Below are 23,398 nucleotides of genomic sequence, written 5' to 3' on the forward strand. Positions count from 1 at the left end.
GGGGGGGGGGGCACTTTTCCACGATGCTGAGCACCAGTTTGTTGCCTGCCACCGCTGCTCAGTCCAGACAGGCGAGTGCGTGGCACACGGGGTTGGGGCTGTGTGCTGCTCCCTGCCTGTTCCATGGGGCTGGGGCACTGGGAGTGAGAAGGTGAATGGGAGCCAGAGGCAGCCACATGAGGGTGTGGGGCCCCTGTCTGTGTCCTGGGGCCAATGCCAACAGTGCCCAGAGCAGGGCAGCAGGAGTGTGGGGTCCCGACCAGCAGGAACTCTATGGAGCCAGGTCTGCTCCCCCCCCTCCCTGCTGGTGCAGCCCAGCCCAGCTCCACAGACCCCTGCCAGCCAACACCCCGTAGTCCAACCATCCCACTCTGGGCCCCGCTGGTGCTGGCCCTGGGATACCAGCACAGGCCCCATGCTCCCACATTCCTCTCGCTTCCACACCCCCCCACCCCTGCTGCTGCTTTCCTGCCTGCCTGCTGGCTCCCAGCTGCATGGCCGGACCATGGGGCTTAGCAGGAGCTGGCCTCGCCCCAAGGACTGGCACAATCCCTGCGGTCCTCCCCTGCCTCCCCCCGCCACTTCTTACAAGTATTTCCCATGCTGGCACAGCCATGAACAGCCCCCATGGTCGCAGGCCAGAAGTTCCTGCTGTTGCAGAAGCCTGGTGTGGTTTCCCCTGGCTCCTGTCATCTTTGACATGAGCCAGGGGCAGATAAATATTAACTTTCTAAATTTTTTAGGGACCCCATGGGCCAGACAGAATAGCCTGGTGGACCAGAACTGGCCCACGGGCTGTATTTTGCCCACCCCTGATTTATAGAGTGAATAGCTCTGCCCTCCCAGGACATGGCACTAGAGGATGGTTCTCTTTACACCATTTTAGCTGATGAAGGTATGGTTCTGCATGGCAGACAGATGAGCAGTAAAGGTGAGCTTCTAGAATTTGATTCAAAGCCAGTGGAAATGGATGGGAAAAGTCCCACTGAATTTAGTGGTCTTTGGACTGGGGCAAAATGAACAGCTAATGTGATATTTTCCTTGTTTCCTCTGTATAGTTATATAATTGACTGAAACACTTTATAGTGCAAGCCCTCTGTAGTGGGCTTGTGTCCATTTCACCCAACTAATATATCTGAAGCTGGAGCTATAGTCAAGGTTGCTTAAGAGTTTATAATCTATTGCTCCCTTCTCAGTTTTTCATAACTTTCCTAAAGTGTCATCTTTTTCCCCTCTGAAATTTTTCAGGGCTACTTTCTGCTTGAGGATGCCACATTTTTGCAGTGTCCGAGTGAAAACGGTTTAGCCATTTCTGTGAAAAGTGGAGCGTAACTGTTCTACAATTACTAAAATGAGCTTGTGATCTGTTTAAATAGACATAATGCTGAAGCAGGTGGCAGAAAACTGAAAGCTGGGAAGGGAAATTGCTTTTGGGGAAAGAAGTGCCCCTGGGTTCTGCTGAAAATTGGTCGGTTTGAATTTATTACAGTTCAGAAAGTTTGAAAAATTGAACTTTGCAATAGCTCCTTAAGTTTAGGGAATTAACCTGAACTAAGCATGGACAATACATGGTTGTATAATCTATGTGATGAATAATACAATGCATCTATTTATTGGTATTATTTGCACAGAGACTTTTGGGTGGGTTAAATAAAAAAAAAAACATCAGTAAGCCAAAAGAGGTATTCACCAGTAAATTACTTAATAAATTAAACTCTTTGATATCCAGACAGAGCAGATATGATGGGTTTTTAAGATCCTGTCTAAAAAATCCACACAGTAAATTTAAAGGAATTTAGTGCCTCTGCCTTGCAATGATGGACTTGAATGCCTGGGAAAAATATTTGAACAAGAAATTCAGAGCTTTGCAGACAACCGTGAAAATTAATGTGTCTAATAAGCAATCAGGAAAGAAACTGTTTATAATAGGACAGGGACTTATGTATCTTTTGCTGCCCCATACACAAGCCCAGGGAAGATAAGTATCAGTTGCTTTAAACAAACATTCTAAGCAGCTTTTTTTTCATTCAATTAATTCACTCATTCCATACATGTATTCGCTTTATATGCTGCCTTCCCCAGAAAAGGCTCAGGGCTACTTGCAATAAAAAAAATCAAGGTAAATTATAAGAGCTGACAAAAATATTAAAATAAAATAGTATTAAAACAAACTCCCCAAGCAATATCCCCAGACTTATTCCTGCCTGCTGAAAGTGAGCTGACTAGCTTTAACAGGACTATACAATTTAGCTGAGGAAGTTTATACAAATTCAAGACATTTATTTTATATGTCTGTGATATGAGGTCTGCAGCGAGATATAACTCTCAACTGATAAAGTTAAGTGAAAAGTAAAGAAAAAGCAGGAAGTGGAACCCTACTGGAACAGGCACAATCTGAAGAGACCCCTGTGTCTGAAGGATACCATGTTTGCAGATAGCGGCATGGACATCCCCTTGATAATGGCATTTAGGATTTGGACTTGGGACAAAAGCCAGGGATGCTTTGTGAACCTGTGACACACGCTGTGGCACTGGAATCATTCTAGGGAGCAACACACCAGGAAGAAAAAATCCCTGTCATGAGAAAGGGAGAGTAATTCATTCCAGATCCTGTGACAATCAATCTAGTATTCATATTCATAATAAAAGAGGGAAATATAGCTTGTGGCATAAAATATTTAAGAGGTTTGAAAATAAGCCATTAAATTGGGTTTCTAAGATGCTAGACCCTGCTGCTCTTGGATCCCTTGCTGAGTCTGTCTCAAAGTCAGTGTCTCTCAAGACACCCTAAGCCTTATGGGCTAGATGCATGGCTCCAAAACCATGCCTTTACCATGCCCCCTGCCTCACAGATTGTACTTAAATGTTGTCCCTTTTGATGAGGCCACAGTACAGCTTGCCCTCCTGGGCCCTTGGCCATAGTAGCAGTGCCCTCTGGCACTGGGCTCCCTTCACCTGCTGTAGCAGTACCTTCTGGTGCTGGGCTCCCTGCTGCCCTAATGAGGCCACCGCTGCCTCCTCATCCCCAAATAGCCTCATCCTGGTCCACTGGATTCAAATAACAACATAAATACAAGCCCCTGGGCTATAACATAACAACAACATTGGAGGTCATGCTCTGCCCCTCTAAGGAGGCAAGCTTCTCCCTCAGCAATGTATGCCTTGTAGCCCCAGATACTTTAGGAGTTCCTAGAGCCCCTGCTCTTACCAGCAGCAGAATAGGCAGCCAAGCATCTCTAAGTAGCATTTCTGCAAGAGCTCCTTCCCCCAGCTGCTGACAGAAAACCAAACCCAGCCCTTGGGCTTATATGTGCCCAGGGCCCTGTATCCTTCCAGTCAGCTGACCGGGTGCAGGTGCCAGCTAATACCCTGATTAGTCTGCTGCCAAGGCAACCTGCAGCTGTGGAACCCTGCCTTGCTCTCAGGGCTCCCTAGCTAAGCTGCCTCTGCTCTAGAAGGAGCAGGCACACCTTAGTGCCCTGCAACAAGCAGGAATTCAATTATGAATTACATAGGTTATGAAAATATTCTAATACAGCTAAAATATAGTTTAATATACTGAATTCAGAGAAATGTTAACTATTACCTTTCAATAAAGAAGAATACTTTTTTCAGCTCCTTTGTGCTGTTTCTTTACTTCTGTGGATCTAAAGGTGACAGGGCCAGGAGGAGGCAGGTTCCTTCCAGCTCCAAGACCTTTAGACTTGCTCTGTCTCCTCTCCAGAGGTTTTTGAGCAAGCAGGGGAATAAGCTCCTTGTTTCTAATCTCTACAGAAAAGAATGGATTCTGCTGCCAGTGTGCACTGCTAATCTTTTGAGGTCTAGTCAGGAGGAGAAACATCAACTTCTAGATCAAAAGTCAACAGTAGAGGAAGTCCACAAGCAAAGAATGCACTGAAACCTTCTTTCTTCTCTTGTGAAAATGGCAGTGCTCCCTGGGGGCAGAAATGCATTCTGTTCTTGCATTTGAGAGTTGTACTGTACTGCTTGTCCTTGGTGTGCAGGAATTGTAATGATCTGATACTGTAGATAGTCTTATATAAAGATCTTCCTATTACATAGTTATTAGAAAACATTTTTGGGGAATAAAGGGTAGCAATATATGAACACCTTTTCCTAAACTTTTTATTCATAATTGCAAAAGAAAATAGTTCATAACAGGTTTTTATAATTTTTGTAAAATTTTAAAATTTTTCCAATTTTTTGGAAAAAAACAATAGTCCTCAGAAAAGAATTGGAAAAACCCATTTCCCCCTGGAATTTTTCTGGGTTTTTTTTTCTGGGCCTTCACATCTCTATCCAATGCATTCTAATTAGAATGCATTGGAACATGTGTGTAGGCACCTCAAGATCAGTAGTCTTGACAACTGAAGGCCTGACAACACAGAAAAAACAGGGCAGGGGCTGAAGGCTGGGCAAGGAAAGCAACAAGAGTCGGTAAGAGTTTGAGGGGTACCACAAGTTGTACGAAGTGCTGACCAGCCAAATTTCAAATGAAGGTACAGAGATTATATATTAGAGTTTAGTTGCTTGCAACCAGTAGGACAATCAAACAAGGCTGAATCCAATCAGGCTCCTGTCAGGCCTTGAGCTGAGTGCAAATGCTTGCACTGAATATGGTCACATGGGTTACTATTTTCTTCTGGAAGTAAGGAAGAAATTGCAGAGTAAATTTTGTCTCTTGATAAAATGGGAGGATAGATATTTCTGTAGAGGAGGAGTGGCAGATGGAGATCTAGTTTGTATTATTATTCTCCTGTCAGGTGCCGGTGCAGGCTTGTGTATAGCTGGGTAAACTCCCCAGGCAAGCTCCTGTTGCTTCTGCTTAGTTTCTCTAACAAATACTTGTTTCAGCATCAGAGAAAGCAGTAGGAAGGGCAGATTGTGGTGTGTTGGTTAGTTTTGATGTAATTAGATCTGTGTATAAAAATCAAAAGTGTAATTTTATTTTTAAAGGAGGGAAAGATTTTTTTACTCTGAGGTGCAGTGTAGCCTTCCATTGAGATATTTTGTATCAAAAAAGCTGTGAAAAGTTGAACCACTAAGTACCAATGTATTAAAAAGAAGTTATAAGCATCTACTTATCAAATGGACCGTATTCCTTTGTGAGCCGGGTTGAGTGACTATCTTATGAAGCCTTTCTATTACTTCAGTTCCAACATATTACAAATTTTGTATTATTTAAAATTATTTTAATTCAGGAATTTTTAGAATGTTTGCGGTAATCTCCACAGATTGACCCATGACGTCACATTTCTCAAAATACCTACAGACCCACTGAATGATTGGGTTTATTTTTAGACTTTTTGAATCCAAGATTAATGGAAGAAGGTACTTCTTCATTTCCATATATAGGGGTGACCCCACTGGGTGCTGCCAATGACTTTAAAGTGGAAATGCCTAATTTTGATTAATCAAGGAAATCCTGAGAAGGAGCCAAGCCACCATCTTAAAAAAAAAACAAACCCCAAAACAAAAAAACCCTTGGTTTTTGGCTTTCACTTTTTGGCTCTCTTGCTCAGTGGCTGCTGCTTCAGCTGTTAGTTTCTGCTCCTATTATAACATGACTGAAAAGAAGTCTGTTTAACTTCTCTACATTACCCTCTCAAGGGAAGAAGTCCAGGAATGTGCAACCTTTTTTAGATTCAGCGGGTTGAAACAAATGCCTTCTAGGAGTCAGCAAGTTCATCAACATAAAACAGCTGAATGGATAACACTGTTGTGTATAAGTATCACCCATTTCCAGTCTATTTTCTTTTCTGAATTTTATGAGTTAGAAGGCTCTGACTAGCTCAGCATTCTTGGCCTAGCTTTTTTTAACTCTAGCAGATGGCTGTCTCCATGTGTGTAAGTGCATATATGCAAGGTTGCCTGTGGGGAGAACCAATGGAATTTAAGAACAGCCCTTACAGATTAGCTCCTAAAATAGTTAAAAGAGCTCAACTTTAAACAAACATGCTGTTTTGTCATCTGACCTTGGTCCTTTTCCTGCCTGGGGCAGGGGGTCAGACACGATGATCCTTCGGAGCCCCTTCTGATTCTACAGTCTATGAATCTTTAAAAGGTTACACATGTTATTTAATTGATTAAGAGTTCTGTGTTTAATTCAGAGAAAACACGTAGGCTAGGGACAGACATTCAAAAAGCCTGAGTCTGAATTGATTCAGTCTTAGCCAGGTTAGAGTAACCTGCAAGGATAAATGAGTTTTGTAACCAGACAGACATCCCAGACATGCAGGCACATGCCTGCGGTGGCTCAGGCTAGAAGCCAGGGAGCGCTAGAGCAGCCCTCCCTTCCCTTCCACAGAGCTGAGATGAGGGGGGACATGACCAGGCCCTGGCAGGACACTCTGATTAGGGAGAGGTTCCCCCACTCCTAACCAGACCAGCAGGGAATGTTTATCACCCTTAACTCAGTGTTTATTAGTCCATTAGGAAAACAACAGAGGGACATTACCAGCTATCTGTTGATTCTACCTTTGTCCCGTGTGCCACAGCTCAGAGGGAGTCAGAATGTGGTCTGCTAGCTAATGCTGAGAGGTGTCTGTGAGGAATGGGGGAATGTCTGCTTAGCAGAGAGTGGGGAGTGGTGGGGAAGGGGGGAGCAGAAGCCAGGTAGACACCTTCAGGGACTGCCAGAGCTGCATCCAGGGAGCAGAGAGGAGGGTCCAGCCCTGCTGTGGAGCAGAGAGCCCCGCCCAGCCCAGCCCAGCCCAGAGAGCATGCCAGGATGCTGAGAGAGTCTGATTTATCTTATATCAGCCTGGGGTTTGGGACAGACATTGCATAAAATGGTTTGAGCCAAATCAGTTAAGTCTAATACTACATTCAACAAGTTTACCTTAAACTAGTTTCAGCCATTCTCAAACTGGTTTATGTGCACTGAACATCTGTTCTGTTACAGGTTTAAACCAGTTTCTCTTTATCTGTCCCTAGCCATAATATTTTTACTGAAGTTTGTCTTGTGATTATTATATGTAACAAACTGTTCTCAAGTTGCTTTGGATTTTTTCTTGTAACCATATGCTCATGGGTGAGGGAGAGATTGTTTTTTACCTGACCAGCAATAATTTCATCACCACAACAAGTTGTACTGATGCCCAGGGCAAACCCTGTGAGAGAGTGGAGGGGAGGGGCATGCAGGTTCTGAGGGCAGGGGCAGAGGATGTAGGTCTGAGTCAAGGTTGTGGGTACAGATGTCTGAGAGTGGAGGGGGTGGGAAGCTGTGGGATGCGGGGCATGGTTCTGAGAGTGAGGGGAGGGAGGGTGGGTAGGAAGCTGCCAAGATGTGGGCTCTGCATGCCATGGCTCTGTTATTCTTAATGCAACAGCATCTGGGACTGCTTTGAGGTTCCTGCCAGGGAGTGGACTCTGTGGGGATTGAGGGTGATTCTAGTGCCCCTCCTAACTTAGTGACCAGGGCATGTCCCCCTTTGCTGCTAGGTATTTCTATTTTGCTGTTTTCATGCCAGTAAAAAGCCCCCTGGCAAAGTAGAGGCACCCATCATAGATGTGTGTGAAAATCTCACCAAATATCTTCAACCTGTTTATGTATACCTTGTGGCAGGGCACTGTGTGTGCCTGCCACTTTAAGGCCCTGGAGCTGGCAGCCTCCAGGTGCCTAATGAGGGCAGCCATTTTGGGTTCAGGGCTGCCCATATAAATAAGGCAGTTTGGCTGCTGGAGGTCAGGTAACAATATGGCTTGGCCAGAGGTCTGCTTAGTTTCATCAGGAGGTAAGGGAGGAGCTGTAGAGGATGGTAGAAGGCTCCTGGTCCTGGGTATGACCTAAAACTACACCCTGCTGGGAGTGGGTGTCTTGGTGGGGCTTCCAGTGGCACAGGAGCCCCCAGGAAATGCCAGGCCAGTGATCACCCCAGTGAAAGGCAGGTTGGGGTGCTGTAACCCCTAGTCCTCACCTTTGGGTGGGTTGTGTTCTATTGGAGGTAGTTGTGGGGGTCATGTTCCATCAGAGGTAGTTGTGGGGGTACAAGCATGAGGTGGAGAGTTGGAGGCCAGGTGTGGCTGAGGCTGCCTGAGCCCTGCTGGGGTTCAAGACCCCAAGCTGGAGAGTTGGGGTCAGGCATGGCTACGGCCACCTGAGCACCCCCTGAGGAGAGGGGGCACTGTGAGCAGTGGGGATCCCCCGGTGTGAGGGGGTAGCATGAGAACTGAGAGGGTAGCAATGAGAAACCCCAGGAGAAGCCCCAGTATGAGGGGCAGAGATGTGGAACCCAGTGAGGGAAGAACGGGGGGCTCAGCCAGAGAGCAAGAGAGCTGAGTCCTGACCCTAGTAAGTCCTCCAATGTTGGGAGGCAGAGTTTGGGTCAAATATAACATCCGTAGGAGAACCATGACCTGCTGCCCAGGGGGAGTGAGTGTCCCCTGTGAGACCCTGAGGCACCAGTTATGGTGTGAGGTACCCTAGCTCCCCACGTCCATGAAGGAGGACCCAGAGAGGGGGACCCCGGGAAAAGAGTATGGATCATACCTCGAGGCCTGATAGAGCTTCCCCCGACTGGCCCAGGCAGGGGCCAGGACCAGGAGAGTCAGAAGGGCAAGGAGGCCCACCAAGAGGGATGCCCAAGAGCCAGGGGCCTGGTGTCCCAACTGGCCTGGGGGGGCCGGGGCTAGAGGTGTGGTCCCCTCACTGGGACCTTTAGCTTCAGAAGGGGAACTGGTGGCAGGGAGATATGTGGCCTGGTATGATGGCGGCAGTGTCCGCCTGAAGGGAGGAACCCAGGTGGGGTCCTACAGCAGGACTCTGGGGGCCCATTGTGTGGGACTGGCACATATGAGAACATCATGATGTCATCTGCGAGGCTTGGGCTGCGGTGTAGGGGAGAAATGGAGCCGCAGATAGTGCCCCCTAGCAGTGAGGCAGAAAATGGGCAGCCTCCTGCTTAAATTACTTCTACTAATTAATTATTAAGATCAAGGCGTGGTGTGTGAGAAAGTGGGCAGTTACCCCAAGAACAGGTGGGTGGACTGCACAGAGTTCAGCCCTGAGCAGGCCCCCTGTTACATACCTAAATACCTTTAAAACTTGGGCTTAAGACTTCTGAAGTGCTTTTGAAATTTTCATCCTAGCTAAATGAGTGTTTGGCAAAGCCTGGATAAAGCTGAAATTTATTTCTGAGGTGGAATGCTCCTTGGGTGACATACTTTACCCATTTTTAGTAGAGAACAGCTCTGCTTATTGTTTTGAGATGGAAGCAATTGAAATGAAGATTTGTCTCTGGAGAAAGCAGCTTTCCGTGGAAAGCTGGATATCAAGTTGTTCGACAGCCTCTTGTCCTCATGACTGTTGAGCTCAGGAGTCTGAGCTCTGCATTCCTTGCCAAAGTAATGATTTGACAACACTTTCTGAGAGAGAAACAAACTGTCATAGAGTACCTGCAAGTCTTCATTAGTATGCACAGAGGCGGGTCTATATCAGATTAAATGCTCTACATTATCTCAAATTAGCAAACTATTTTTTATGCTGCATTTTACTCTTCTATGCCAGCAGGATGCAATTACATTTCTGTCTTAGTTTTTCTTTGTCTTTATAATCAGTGGGTGCCATTAAATAAATACTTTAACATTTTATTGACCCAATAACACATTTGCTATTTTAGAAGGTATAAGAGCAAGTTGCTTTTGCTGTTTTATTATGAATGGTAAATCTCTTGCAGTAATCATATTGCCTGTTTCTTGTCAGGCTACTCCATCCTATTTTACAGCTTTAGCTACTGCTTTTTCGTTCCCATCTTGATTATGTATGTATTATTATTATTCCAATTAAATTACTGCCAGCAGTCAAGATTCTCACTCCTTTCTCATGTTGGCATGTACTAAACCTTTCATTGAGAGTATTATATTCATTTCTGGGAGGAGGAAACAGATTTCAGATACTGTAGCATTAGCAACTATATTCCTTGGATAATCACCCTAGCACATGTTTCTTTGCCCATGACAAGGGCGATAGTTAATAAGTTATCATGAGGTAAAAGAGGGCAAAGGATTGCAAAGTGTCATCTGCTCTGTGATCATTACCGATGTGCATATGCTGACTCTGCCATAAATGAATGCTTATGTACATTTGTTTATATGTCTTATCTCCTACGATGTAGTGGACTAACTTTCATTACCCTGGATGGTAAGTTTGTACACTGTACCATAGAGCTGCTATTGTACTACAAGACCCCACCCTCATTCTCCTTGCAGTCACTTGTGTACCTACCCCCTAAGAAATGCCACTTCAATAATGACACATTTGAGCCATTTTATATCATCGTTGAGTTATTACATGCAGGGGGTATCAAACTTAGTTTTCCTTATTTTGTCAGTGACTGTTATTGAGGCAGACCGTCAAATGGCATAAATAAAACTATGCCATACCACTTTAAGTCAATGAAGTTACGCTGATAATGCTGGTGAAATCGGTTGAGGCAAGCTGGTTCACAGTACCAGAGGATTCATCTCTTTGCCTTATTAAGGCTGCTGCTTGTGACTGTCAAAAATATTTCTGGGGCAAATAACTTTCATGGAAAACCAATTTTCTTACTTTTGAATTTTCAAAATTTTCCAAGTTCTCTACAGGGAAAAAACTTGAAAAGAAAATCTAAAAAACTGTTTAATTGGGTTCCTTTACCCCCATTTTCCCGCCTTTTTATAACTTTTCCTACCTTCTTTATACTTCTTCATAGAAAAAAATAGAAGGAAAAAAGGGTGGAAAAAGCAGCAAAACCCTTCAGAACTTTAAAAAAAAATTTTCATCAAAAAATTGAATGCATCTTTATTTTAAAACTTTACAAAATGTTTTCAGAATTATTTTGGAATCCCTGCAGATATTTTCAGTGATCCTGTTTTTTACTGTTCTTTTCAACCATTCTAAATAGAAAAAGAAACCCAAATTCTCTGGTTTAAGTAGTGCATATTTAACTCTTGAGCCATGCCATATACCCATACTTTAATGTTTACAGGATGATATAGATTGCCATGAGCACATATAGACTTTTAGAAAAGGACAGGTCTTTATGTTGATAAGTAAAACCTTTCATGTAAATAATGGTCTAGGCTACTTATAAGATGGTCAAAAATCCCAAGGCAAGAATGAATTGATTCAATCTTTGCAGGTTAGTTTAAGCTTTGTAGATTGAACCAATAAGCAAGTGAACAGACATTCACTTTTGATTCCAGAAATGCAGCCACGTGCCTGCAGTGGCCCAGGCTAGAAGCCAGGGTGGTGGTGGGGGGGGTGCTACAGCACATCTCCCTGCTCATCTGGAGCAGGCAGTTTTGGGCCAAGTCTAGCCCAACCACCCTGTAAGGGGAAGGGGGTTGCAAGGGCGGTGCAAAGCGTCCTGGGATGTTGGGGGACTCTGAGCTAACTTGAAATTGGAGGGGATCTGGGACAGAAGTTCAATAAAACAATTTAACCTAAATCAGTTAAGTCTGATACTGCATCCATCCAGTTTTATCTTAAACCAGTTCTGGCCATTCTGAAAGTGGTTTACATGCAATTGACTTCTGTTACATTACAGATTTTAACGGGTTTCCAATCACTTGTACTGGTTTATGAATAATTTCTGTCCCTAGCCCCAGTTTTTTTGTAGGTAAATATTATGTGACAAGTTTACACAATTATTTACATACGGTTCATAATGGTAAGCTCAATGGCCTTAAATAGATGATTTGGTGTTCAGTAAAATTCATTTAAGATTTTATGCTGGAAAAAAACAGAAATGGTTAACTTGGATGCATTTCTGACATTCATCTATATTTTTCTTTCTGACAATGTGTATAGATTGTAAGCTTTTGAGCAGAGATTTTTTTTTTTTCCCCCCCCCCATGTTTTGTACAGTGGTTTGTTTTCACAGATGATGACTCCTGGAGGGTCCTCTAGGTGCTGTGGTAAAACAAGTAATAATAATCTGTAATTCAGCTTCTCCTGCTTTTTTGTTTTCATTGTTAATAGGTAGGAAAAAGTTAAGTCATACATTTGTGTTTCTTAAATGCTGCATAGGAAGTCATTAATCACATCTCCTAATGTAATATACAATCACAGAATCATGGAAAATTAAGGCTGTAAGGGACCTCAGGAGGTCATCTTGTTCAACCCTCTGCTCAAAGCAGGACCAACCCCAACTAGATCATCCCAGCTAACGCTTTGTCTAGCTGGGTCTTAAAAACCTCCAAGGATGGAGATTCCACAACCTATTTGGGTAACCTTTTCCAGTGGTTAACTACCCTCCTACTGAGAGTTTTTCCTAATATCTAACCTAATCTTCCCCTGCTGCAACTTGAGAACGTTGCTCCTTGTTCTTTTATCTATTACCACCGATAGACCATCTAGCTCCATCTTTTTTGAAACCACCCTTCAGGTGGTTGAAGACTGCTATTATATCCCACCTCCGTCTTCTCTTCTCCAGACTAAATAAGCCCAGCTCCCTCAGCCTGTCCTCACAAGTCATGTGCCCCAGCCCCCTAGCCATTTTCACTGTCCTCCCCTGAACTCTCTCCAACTTGTCTATATCCTTTCTGTAGCAGGGAGCCCAAAACTGGACACAGGACTCCAGATGTAAGGGAGCTGTGAGTTTGTTGGAGGGAAAAGCAAGGTCTATTCTCTGTTAATTTAATTGTGAAATTTTAGATATGAATGCATCATGGAAATCGGATTTTTGAGAGAGACTAGGGACTACTTGGACAAAGTGAATAACCAGATAGAGTTTTCCCAGGAAGCTCTGTAGGTACGGACAGTCTTGAAAATTTTTAACCCTTTTTAGGTGACTAAATGAGACCTCTTCTGATAATCTGGTCTTGAATCTTTAATGCATGGAGTCTAACTGCACTTCCCAAGCCAATTTCACTAACACACAAGCTGTCCCTGGATATGAATGAGCAGCCAGAACCCTGTATAATACTGAAAGGAAAAATGGAAGAATCATTCATGTGTATGTAGGGTATGTGCATTGCAGGCACCAAGTTAGACTGCCTGGGTATCTTTGATTTGTTTTGGCTTTGTTTCTTGTTCAATGTGGGCTTCTGTCCCTGTAGTGCAGTGCAGGTATCTGGAAGCAGATAAAACATAATCTCTGAAATTGTGTTGCTCACAGGCTGGGAAGCAATGATTGGTTTAGTAAGTTGTTTTTGATTGCTTTTGCATGTAGCCAAACTGTTGTATGAGCTAATCAGAATGCATTTTCTCTATTGCATTGCACTGAATGTAAAGGCTGTGGAGTGTAGTTGGGCATCATAAAGGCCCATAGCTAATAACTTCTGTCCTTCCACAGTAGAATCTGATGTGAGCAAACAGGGTAAAACCTTAATAAGCAACAAATGAACTACAGCTAGGTCCTTAATTGTAGCTGTGCTGCTGCTGTAGTATTATTTAAATGATACCATTTCATGTCTTATTTACGTGGGATTCAGAGAGATTGTAATGGTTCCCGTGTCTGCCCATTGATGTACTCTCACTTTTGTCCTATCAACAGGGTACTTTACTTTCCCTGACTAACCTTCAGTTCCCTGTACAGCAACTTTATTTATTTATTTTCTACAGTGGCTGAGAAGACCAAAGAACAGGTGTCTAATGTTGGGGGAGCTGTGGTGACAGGAGTAACAGCAGTTGCACAGAAGACAGTGGAAGGAGCAGGGAATATTGCTGCAGCCACTGGCTTGGTGAAGAAGGATCAGTTGGCTAAACAGGTTTGTTTAATTAACAACTTTTAAAGATAGGAATATAAACCTCTGTAATGGAGAGCCACTGTAAATTCTAAGGAGAATTGGTTCTTGGCAAAAGGAAAACATGTATCTTCCTTGCTCTGGTGAAGGTATTTATGCAATGAAATTTATGTTATGATGTAAAAATGAAAAATCTGGAAAACAAGTATGTTGTTTTATAGCTTGCTTTTTTTTGAAAGATGATGAAGGGATTTAGGAACTTCAGGGGGAATTTGATACCTAATTTCCTTTGGCCCCTTGAACAGACTAGCCTAAACATGGAGAAAGATTTCAAAATCTATGTTGGTAGTGCTCCTAAACTCCAAACCCTCTAATCAGTTAAATTAGAAGCCTGAGACCTGAATCATATGACAGCAATGATCTTGGAGCATACCAGGGATTGAACCAGGTATCTCTGCAACTAAAAGCATAAGCAACTCGTATCTTCCATGGATTGAGTTTAAAAGGGCCCTGTACTCGCCATAGGATATATTCATGTGCTCATATTTTTTTTTATATGCTCAGAAGCAAAGTTTGCAGCAGACTCCAATCTCTCTTTGTAATGAGGTGAATTCAAATAGCCTCTGAACTTCCCTAGACTTTGACAGTCATCTTTAGTGGGCATATCTACATGTGCATTAATGTGCAATGAAACCTAATGTGCCTTAAGGGCAATGCCCCTTAAGGTGCATTAAGCAGGTGTCTACACATGGACGCCTTAAGGTACCTTGGGGTCAGCACCCTGGACAGTTCCCTACATGTCCGTGCTCTAAGCCCCTCTTCAGCAGGCGGGAGTGGGGTTGTTGTTGTCACTAGTGTTTGCCTTTGGGCAGGGTTCCTGGCTGGCAATGCAGCGCTGTAGGCAGTGGGACACCTCACTGCCTGGCCAAGATTCAGGCACACTTAGAAGCTGGCACTGTGGCTCCCCAGAGAGAGCAGGTAGGTTGGGTCTTTGTCTACCCTAGCACCCGGCACTGCATTGCTTGCTCCAGCTGGCATGCCTCTATGCTCCTGCCTGGTGAGATTTTTCTCTGGTGTGACTCTATCACTGGGCATGACTTTCCCCTGCACATGCTGCACCCAGCGTGCCAGGGCTCAGCCTTGAGGAGCTGATGCTATCCACTTCCCTGCCAACACTGCCTATGAGAGAGGCAGCTTCAGCTCCTCCAAGCTCAGCCCAGGCATGCTGGGTGCAGTGTTGTGGGGGGGGAAGTAGCTTTGGATGCTGGAACTGTGCAAAAGAAAGCCCTGCCATGCTGGAGCCATGCCAACTGGAGCAGACAATGCCACGCCAGGTGCTGGGGTAGATGCAGACCCCTGTCTGCCTGCTCTCTGGGGGAAGCCACAGTGCCAGCTTCTAAGGGCACCTGAATCCTGGGTGGGCAGTGAGGTGTCCCGCTGCCTGCAGTGTTGCACTGCCCAGCCAGGAACCCCACCCTGGGGCAAAGGCACATTCTTTGTTCTTCTGCCATTCAGCTCGTGGCTCCATACGCTTGGCTGCAGCAGGTGCAGCTGACAGCATTAAGGCACTGTATCGCATCTACACTTGGCTTATAGCACCTTAACTACTTGAGCATAAATTTGATACCAGCTTTATGCAGGTATCAAATTTACTCCAAAATCACTCTAAGGCACTATATTTAAGGCACATTAAGGATGGGCATGTGTAGACCTATCCTTAATGCACCTTACATATAGCCAGTAATATGATGTTAGTTTCCTTATGTTGCCTTAAGGGTACACATGTAGAAGTGTCCAGTGTGTCGTAACTGCAGTTATTTTTGTTTCAGCACAGAAATTGTCCTATACTGACAGTTGCCTCGTTTTGGTATCTGAAACACTGCACTTGCATCCTAATACCTACAAGAGGGAAAATATGTGATTTCAGATGCTAAATTATGCTAACTGTTGATAAATAATGATTTATTTAATGATGACCAGTGTGGTGTTCTTCTCTCTGGCTATTTTTGCCTCAGAAGAAACCATATCACTGTATTATGTTTTATGTACAAATATATTTTAGTGTTACAAAAATAAGAGAAAAGAAAATAGCTTTTTCAAAAGAATGAGTTTTAAATGTTGACCACTAAACTGCATTTAGACTGAAAGTTTGATCTGTATGATATTTCCCCCCAATTTTGTGTCTAGATAAGTAGTTAATACTAACTTCTTTCAAGTAACACTTCTGCATTCTCATTATCTGTTATTAAAGTGCGCTTTGTCTTTGAACCCTATGTCTGTTTTAGAAAAAGGCACCATGCACGATGAGTGGAATGTTTGGTGCAGAGAACTAGATTAGTTTAAAAACTATTCTACTAGTGGTTTTGTTGTTTGAAGCAACTTTAATCATGGTTTTTAATCCTTTTCTGTTCATGTATAGAGAAAATGCTGCTTAATGTGGTCTGAACTCCTCTTAGGAGCTATTTGGAAGATCAAGAAAACAAACTAATTGCTAGGGTATTTAGACTGCTGAAAAGCTGTAAAATTCTACATCCTTAATTTCTTACAAATTGGGCAGGATCTCTCCAGTGGCTTTAGAACTAAATTTGTGTAATTTCCTGTGAGGTGCATTGTTTGAAGCATTCATCTCAGTAGTATATCTCATAGATGTCAGACTTACTACAGTATAACTTTTTTAATTTTTCTGATTCCTGGCTTTTTAAAATTGTAACCTCTTAATTTAACCTACTTCTATAATACAGATCCCCTGATATCCTCTCTTTCCTGATTTTTTTGGCTAATTTAATTTTCTATAGTGGAGTTTTATAGTTTTATCAGTTCTATACATCTTCAATAGAATAAAATCATGTTTGTAGAACAAAAAACATCCATAATGTATATTTCTATTATTTGGAGACTATGAGAGACACAGTTACGATACACAATTATTGTATTATTTCAAATATACAAAATCTGTTTGTTTGTTTGTTTGTTTGTTTGTTTGTTTGTTTGTTTGTTTGTTTGTTTGTTTGTTTGTTTGTTTGTTTGTTTGTTTGTTTGTTTGTATTTAGGCTGTCTGGGGAAGTAGGCAATTCAGAAGATTAGCATCCAGATTTCTTAGGCTGCTCTGCAAATCTTTGCCTTACTGTGTTTTTAAGAGTTGTAGCAGTCTAGAAAGTGTCAGCTTACAAAATTCAACCAGTTTTTATAGCTTTTTATGACACATAATATAAAAATGAGTTTAGTCAAATTTTCCACATTTGGTTTTATGCAAAATATGGAAAACATCTGCTAAAACTGGGAGTTTTTCAAATAACAGGGAGCATGTAAAAGTAAGGAAATATGAATATAATTTGTAAACATAAGGAAATAGGAGTGTAAATTTATGTAATGTATGCATGTACTATGCTATTTGAGTGGGTCAAATCTCCTGATAGTCCATATAAATGATAGGAATCTTTTGCTCCTTCCAAAAGATTAAGTCCTTTAGATAAGTGTGTCTTTGGTTCCTAGGTTCTATTCCTGTTGATATCATTGTAATTTAGGTTCACATAAAACAAACAATCTTGTATCTCTCTATGCCAGATCAGGGTTTGGTTATTGCCATTACATGAAAACCCATTTGTATGATTCGACAGGAAAACTAGAAATCAAGCAAAATTACTTAGAAATAGACAAAAATGGTTTTACAAGCTGGAATTCTTTTGCATATTTGACTACAGGAAGTTGCTGGTGTAGCATCATTTGAATTTGCCTCCAACTTTGTGACAAATTGGCTTTCTCAGCTTATTAGCTAAGCACTTGGACCTGGATTGTACAAGTAATAATGTGCCGGTAGGCTATCCTTGGCTCAGTTGGACTGCATCTGAATACTGAAGACCACCTGCACAGAATCAGTTGCAGGATCAAGGGACATGATAAGAATGGGATTTGTGATCTACGAATATGTGATAGCTGGCTGCCTCAACCACTAAGCACTAATATCCATTTTGTGTAATTTCTTTTTTCTTTGTTAAAGCTAGAAAGATATTTTAATTTGGTTGCTATGTAAGTTTGAAGCAGGGCAGAAGTGACATAAGGAGAACCCCAGTCCTTTCTATTAAACAATTTGGGCTTGATTCCCTTTAAATTTATAGTAATGATGGCATTCCACCTTTCTATGCTATAGATTTATCTGAAACCTGTTGGTTGTTTGTTTCTTTGTTTTCTTGTTTTTTGTTTTTTTGTTTTTTTTTTCCTTAGGGACCTAGTTGCATCTATGAAGTTTAATATTACTGATTAACCATTTCACTTGATGAGCTGTGACTGGCATTACTTTCTTGGGCAGACAGCAGTTTGTTTGTGCCTTTCAAATTGCTGATTCTGAGGGGGGGGGAAAGGGTTATGGGCCTAATGAAATAAATGTGTTCATGTGTAGGGGCAAGGATATTAATGGAATAGAATCTCCAAGCAGATTTTTAGGGAAATGCTTGCTGTGGAAGCCTGCATCTATCTGCAACTATTTGTCTTTTAATAATTCTTCCTCTAAGAGGTTAAAAGTTATCTGTGTGTCACTCTCCATGTCCTGGGAGCATGAAGAATAATGATAATGATATAATTGGGCTTTGTGACAGCAGCTTTCTAAGACAATGAGCTGTCAGCCTAAATTCTGACAGCATTATAAACCAACATAAACTTTGAGTAGGAAGTAGTGACAAATCAAACTAATGATTGACAGGGCCAATTTATTGGCACACTCAGTACTGCATAAGAGTTTGAGTCTTTAGAAGGAGTTCACTTGCAGATAGCAAAGCAAGAATAGTCACGCTTTATATTAAGCCTAGGAGTTGTTTAAATATGGTTAATGAATTATAGGTGGATGTTTTAATAACTAGATAATTGATTCTTATAGCTAAGTATAGGACTAAGTACAGACAGGCAAAAAGCCTGAGGCTGAATCAATTCAGTCTTTGCAGGCAGGTTAGTCTAAACTTCAGAGATTAAATTGAGAAACAACTGGACAGACATTTACTTCTGATTCAGAAAATGCAGCCACATGCCTGCAGTGGTTCAGGTCAAAAGCCAGGAAGTGCTACAGCATGGATCTCTGGCATGTAGCCAGCATGGGCTGTGTGTTCACTTCCTCTTCCTGCTGCCCCCAAGGTCTCTGGGATTTGCAGTCCAGAATCACAGCAGAAGGACTCTGCAGGGTTGCCCATCACTTCCTCTTCCTGATTTCCAGGTGCACCAAGATTTGTAGTCCACAGCTGTAGCCAGCAGTAAGTTTTTTGGGCAGGGCAGCTGTGTACTTGGGAGCTGGGGCCAGGGAAGGGCAGTCCCTGTCTACCTCCCTCCCCTTCCTGTACACCCCCCCCCCCAGCCCTTGTCTGCTGGAGCAAACAGCACAGCACAGCTCAGCCCAGGGCTAGAAAGCATGCTGGGATGTTGGGGGGACTGTGATTTAACTTGAACCAGGAAGGGGTCTGGGACAGAAGTTTCGTAAGTCCGTTCAGCCCAAATCAGCCAGTTCTGATACTAATTCAACCACGTTTATCTTAAACCCGTTTCAGCCCTTTTGAAACTGGTGTATGTGCAAACTTATATGCAGTCCAACTGGGCCAAGAACAGCCTACTCACACATTATTACTTGTACAATCAAGGTAGGGGGCTTTTGACCTGACACCCTACTTTCAGGGGACTAGAGTCAAGACTGGGGAGTTCTCCTGGACAGCTGTGTGATCCTGGACCCAATGTCTGCCTGAGAGAGCTATGGGTCTGAAGGCATTGCTGCAGTGGGTGTCAAAGACTGCTGGCCCTCCAACATGGGACCTCTGGCTCTTTGGCCCCTGTCCCCTATCAAGAATCATGGACCTGCAGCCCTTGCCAATGCCTGGCACTCATATCAGGCAGCTGGCCTGAGCTGGAGGCCTGCTTATCCCAGCCAAAGCTGCCCTGCTCTCCTGCAGTGTGACCTAGGCTAGGACTGGAGCCATGAGTAGTGGAAGAACTTCCCCTGGGGCCTCCCAGTGGGAGGATGGATGATATGGGGCCACTGGGCTCTGCTACCAGAAGCTGCCGCAGCAACCACCTGGCCCAATGCACTGGTAGGCTATGCTCTCCTGCCCTCTTGAGTGCTCCTGAACCCCTTTGGGCCTGGGTTGGATATGCTTGGGAGGCCTGCACTTACAGGGTGACTGGCAGTTGTCCAAGACTGTGCATTAACTTCTTATCCTGGCACTGAGACTCATCTCTGCTGCATTGCAGGGTATCTCCTGCATCTGGAGTCCCCAGTCATGCAGCCTGACAGCCTGGATCTAATCACCGTCTGGCCTATCCATTTTCCCTGTACATGGTCTGATTTGTTCCCTGAGCTGGTATCACAGGCCCTGGTGACAGGAGTCACTAGTGCATAGCCTTAGCTCAGAGGCTGCAACCAGAGCTTGTAATTTTCTCCTCTTCATTTCACCAATATACACATCTTTCATTTGTTCAGCAGGTGTTCAGCCGCCTGTCCTGGACTCAGTATGCCGGCTGTCACAAGCTGGCCTTCTCCATACAGGTGTAGAGCCTGTAGACAAGGGGGAAGGGTCGCTTAGCTTGCATGAGTGGGGAAGTTGAGGGGGCAGGTCTGGGGTTGGAATGGGCCTGCAATTGCAGGAGGAGGGCTGGGGGTTGCCCTGAAGGTTTAATACAGCCTGCACCATGAGAATTGGAATCAGCTGGTACCCACTGGAACTCATCCATGAATCCTACGTGAGGGAGTAGGGGGGGAAAGTGCTGTTGGGCCTTGTGCCTGGTTCACATCCCAGAAGCAGCCATGACCACCCCTGGTGGCTACATAATTCCTGCTTCAGCTTGAGTTCTAGGGGCTCCCATCCATTACTCACCCACCACACCTTCGATGTTATTGTTTTGTTAGGAGAGAGGCTGCCTGAGGGACCCAGAGTGAGCCTGCAATTGTTCTCCTGTGTCAGGCCTCAGTCTTTTTCAGCCTCCACTCTTTTTCTCTTGCTGAAACTTTTAGCTCCAATCCATAGTACTGGACTGAGCTTCTGGATCCTCAGCTTCTTGTTTGACCCTTTGAAGTCTTTATCTCTGCCCTCTCTTGGCTTCTGCTTGGGTGCTGGGCCCGCTGGCCTCCAAATTTATCCCTCTTCTGGGCTCCAGGCCCACTGGTCCCCAGTCTGTGCCTCATAGGCACTAATGGAACTACCCCTCATGAATTCTATAGGATTGCCCCTCTGGGCGTGCTTGGTGTGCCCACCCAGGCACTACTGGATTGCCCCTCTGGGTGCTAATGGACTTGCAATCTGCCTTTCACAGGCCTACCCAAACCACTGGACTCTAAGTACCTGGTTCTACCCAGGCACTGGACCGTCTCTTGCATGCCTACTCCCTCCTGGTCCCCCCCAGGCACCAGATCAAATTGAAGCCAAAACACAAGCGCTTCTGGCTATAATTAAACTACCCAACCCTCAGCTTCTACTCCAACTGTCACCAAGCCTAGCATGCCCCAGTCTGGCTGTCAACCACAGGCACCTCTGCAGAGCTCTTCCCTGTTCAGCCTCCAAGGTCAGACTACTTGGCCTGGCTCTGGCCCTGACTTATCTCCCTCAGGCCCTACCCATTTCCAGTCAGGTGACCCTCCAAGATTGTCTGCAGGTACCTTCTAATTAGTCTCATTAATTGAGCTTCATGGTGACCTAGCCCTGGCTGTGCCCCATCCCCCTTGCAGGGCTCCCCTTGGCTCTTTCTATCTTAAAGTGACAGAGCACCCCATGCTGTCTGTCACAGGCTGCTTGCCAGCCTGTCCAGCTGCCCAACACAGTAGCCCCCATGGCAGCAAGAGCTGAGGCTGAGACAATGGTTCCCATGTGGGAATCCTTCCATCACATGTGTTGCTTTCCAGGAGTGGCAGAGAGGGAGGTCTGAGGGATTTTTACAGGGGATTTTCTTTTTGTTCCTGCAGGAGTTTTCAGACATAACTTCATGGTATCTCCTACCCCTGACCTAAGAGTGCTTTCTGCCAAAGCTGCTATGTACCCTTTTGCCCAATGAGCTCAATAAATACTATTGATGCTTTTTTGTGAGTAGCTTGGGGAGAGGTGGAGCTGTTTATGCACAAGTGCTCGGGGTATCTGTACTTAAGCTAGAATGTCTCATGGAGCACAGCATGGCCCTGACAGAGATGGCAAGAATGTCAGTTAGGCAGATTTCTGATCCCATTGAATGGGACATGCTCTCAAGTGCCCAAGAGTGGGGGAGGGGAACCTAGTGCCTTGGCTGGGCTCCAGGCTTCAGGTGGAAAGAGTGGAGGTGGGGGGAAAGCAGGCGATTTACCCTTCTCCTATGCCTCAGCTTTCCTGGCCCCCTGCCCCCCTTCAACTCCAACCCCTAGGTGGGCTTCTCAGCCATAAAGGCCTGAGAGAGGGCTCTGACCATAGGGTCACTCCTTTCCCATAGTGCAAGTTCTGTGCCCAGGTTTGGCTGATGGCAGTGGATGGGCTGGGTTCATCCATGGTCTGCAGGGATTTCCATTTGAGTCTCAGTGTCCATTGGTGGGTGATGATCTGGCTGTGAGGGGGTGGGTGGGAGGCTAGAAAGGTGGATATATGGATGGATGAAAGCAGCAGTGGACAGGCAAAGGTGTAGTTTGGGTCACATGGCTCTCACTCTTACTTCAGAGGCTTGGGGCCACTGCTCCCACTTCACCTGGGCTTAGCTGCTCAGGCCACCTCTGCAATCTTGAAATTCCCAGGGGCTTTCAGCAGATGCCTTGCGATTCTGTCAATGCCACATGCTGTCTGGGCTGTAAAATTCTAGGGTCCTCATCCCCCAGTCAAGGAAGTGACTGGCCATTACCCATGCGGTCCTGACATTTCCAGGAGTGTCTGTCAGTGTGAAGGTTCATATCTTTTCAACAGCATCCCCACACACATTCAACTAGCTATTTGATCATCTAGTAAGTAGTTGATCAGTGAGGCAAAAGAAAGGAAGTTAAGCTGCACATAATGAGAATGAAGCACATGAAAAGAGCCTTCGCTCCAGGGGAAAAAAACTGGAAAAAAAAAAAAGGGATGGCAAATATTTAGGGCCTAACTCACCCACCTTTTCTTTGCATTCTTATAAGATGGAAGACTTTAATGTAGTAGATTCTATTACTAGCATGTTATGAGTTTCAACCCCAAACAGTACTTACAAAATTTTACTAGATCTCATTTTTTGCACCTTTTTCTTTCTTCATCCCTTAACTGGCATTGTATAAAGTCCCTGTTTTCAGGAGACTTCAGTATAAGTATAGGTCATAGAATCATAGAAAATTAGGGTTTAAGGGACCTCAGGAGGTCTTCTAGCTGAACCCCCTGCTTAAAGCTGGACCATCTACAACAATATCATCCCACCCAGGTCTTAAAAATCTCCAAGGATGGTAGTTCCACAAGCTCTCTGGCTAACCTGTTCCAGTGCTTTACTATCCTCCTAGTGAGAAACTTTTTTCCTATTATCTAACCTAAACATCACTTGCTGTGACTTGAAACTGTTACTCCTTGTTCTGTCATCTGCTGCCACTGAAAATAGTCTAGCTCCATTCTCTTTATAACCCCCTTTAGGTAGTTGAAGGCTACTGTTAAATCCCACCTCAGTCTTTTCTTCTCCAGACTAAATAAGCCCAGTTCCCTCAGCCTCTCTGCATGAGTCATGTGCCCCAGCCTCCTAACTATTTTTGTTGCTCTCCACTGGACTCTGTCCACATCCTTTCTGTAGTTGGGGGGGG

At 44.3% G+C, this 23,398-nt stretch overlaps 1 protein-coding gene across 2 annotated transcripts in view; it reads left to right on the forward strand.

The window, feature by feature from the left end:
- The window catches only part of SNCA (synuclein alpha), a 208,098-nt gene that overhangs the window by 31,765 nt on the left and 152,935 nt on the right, over positions 1 to 23,398 (forward strand). For both annotated transcript variants that reach the window (XM_019526592.1, XM_019526591.1), the window contains exon 4: positions 13,547 to 13,692. In XM_019526592.1, the coding sequence (XP_019382137.1) occupies positions 13,547 to 13,692 (146 nt within the window). The remainder of the gene's footprint in view (positions 1 to 13,546; positions 13,693 to 23,398) is intronic.

This window comes from Gavialis gangeticus, unplaced genomic scaffold (genome assembly GCF_001723915.1).
Source record: "Gavialis gangeticus isolate Ggan-Ray unplaced genomic scaffold, GavGan_comp1, whole genome shotgun sequence".
NCBI classification, from domain to species: domain Eukaryota; kingdom Metazoa; phylum Chordata; order Crocodylia; family Gavialidae; genus Gavialis; species Gavialis gangeticus.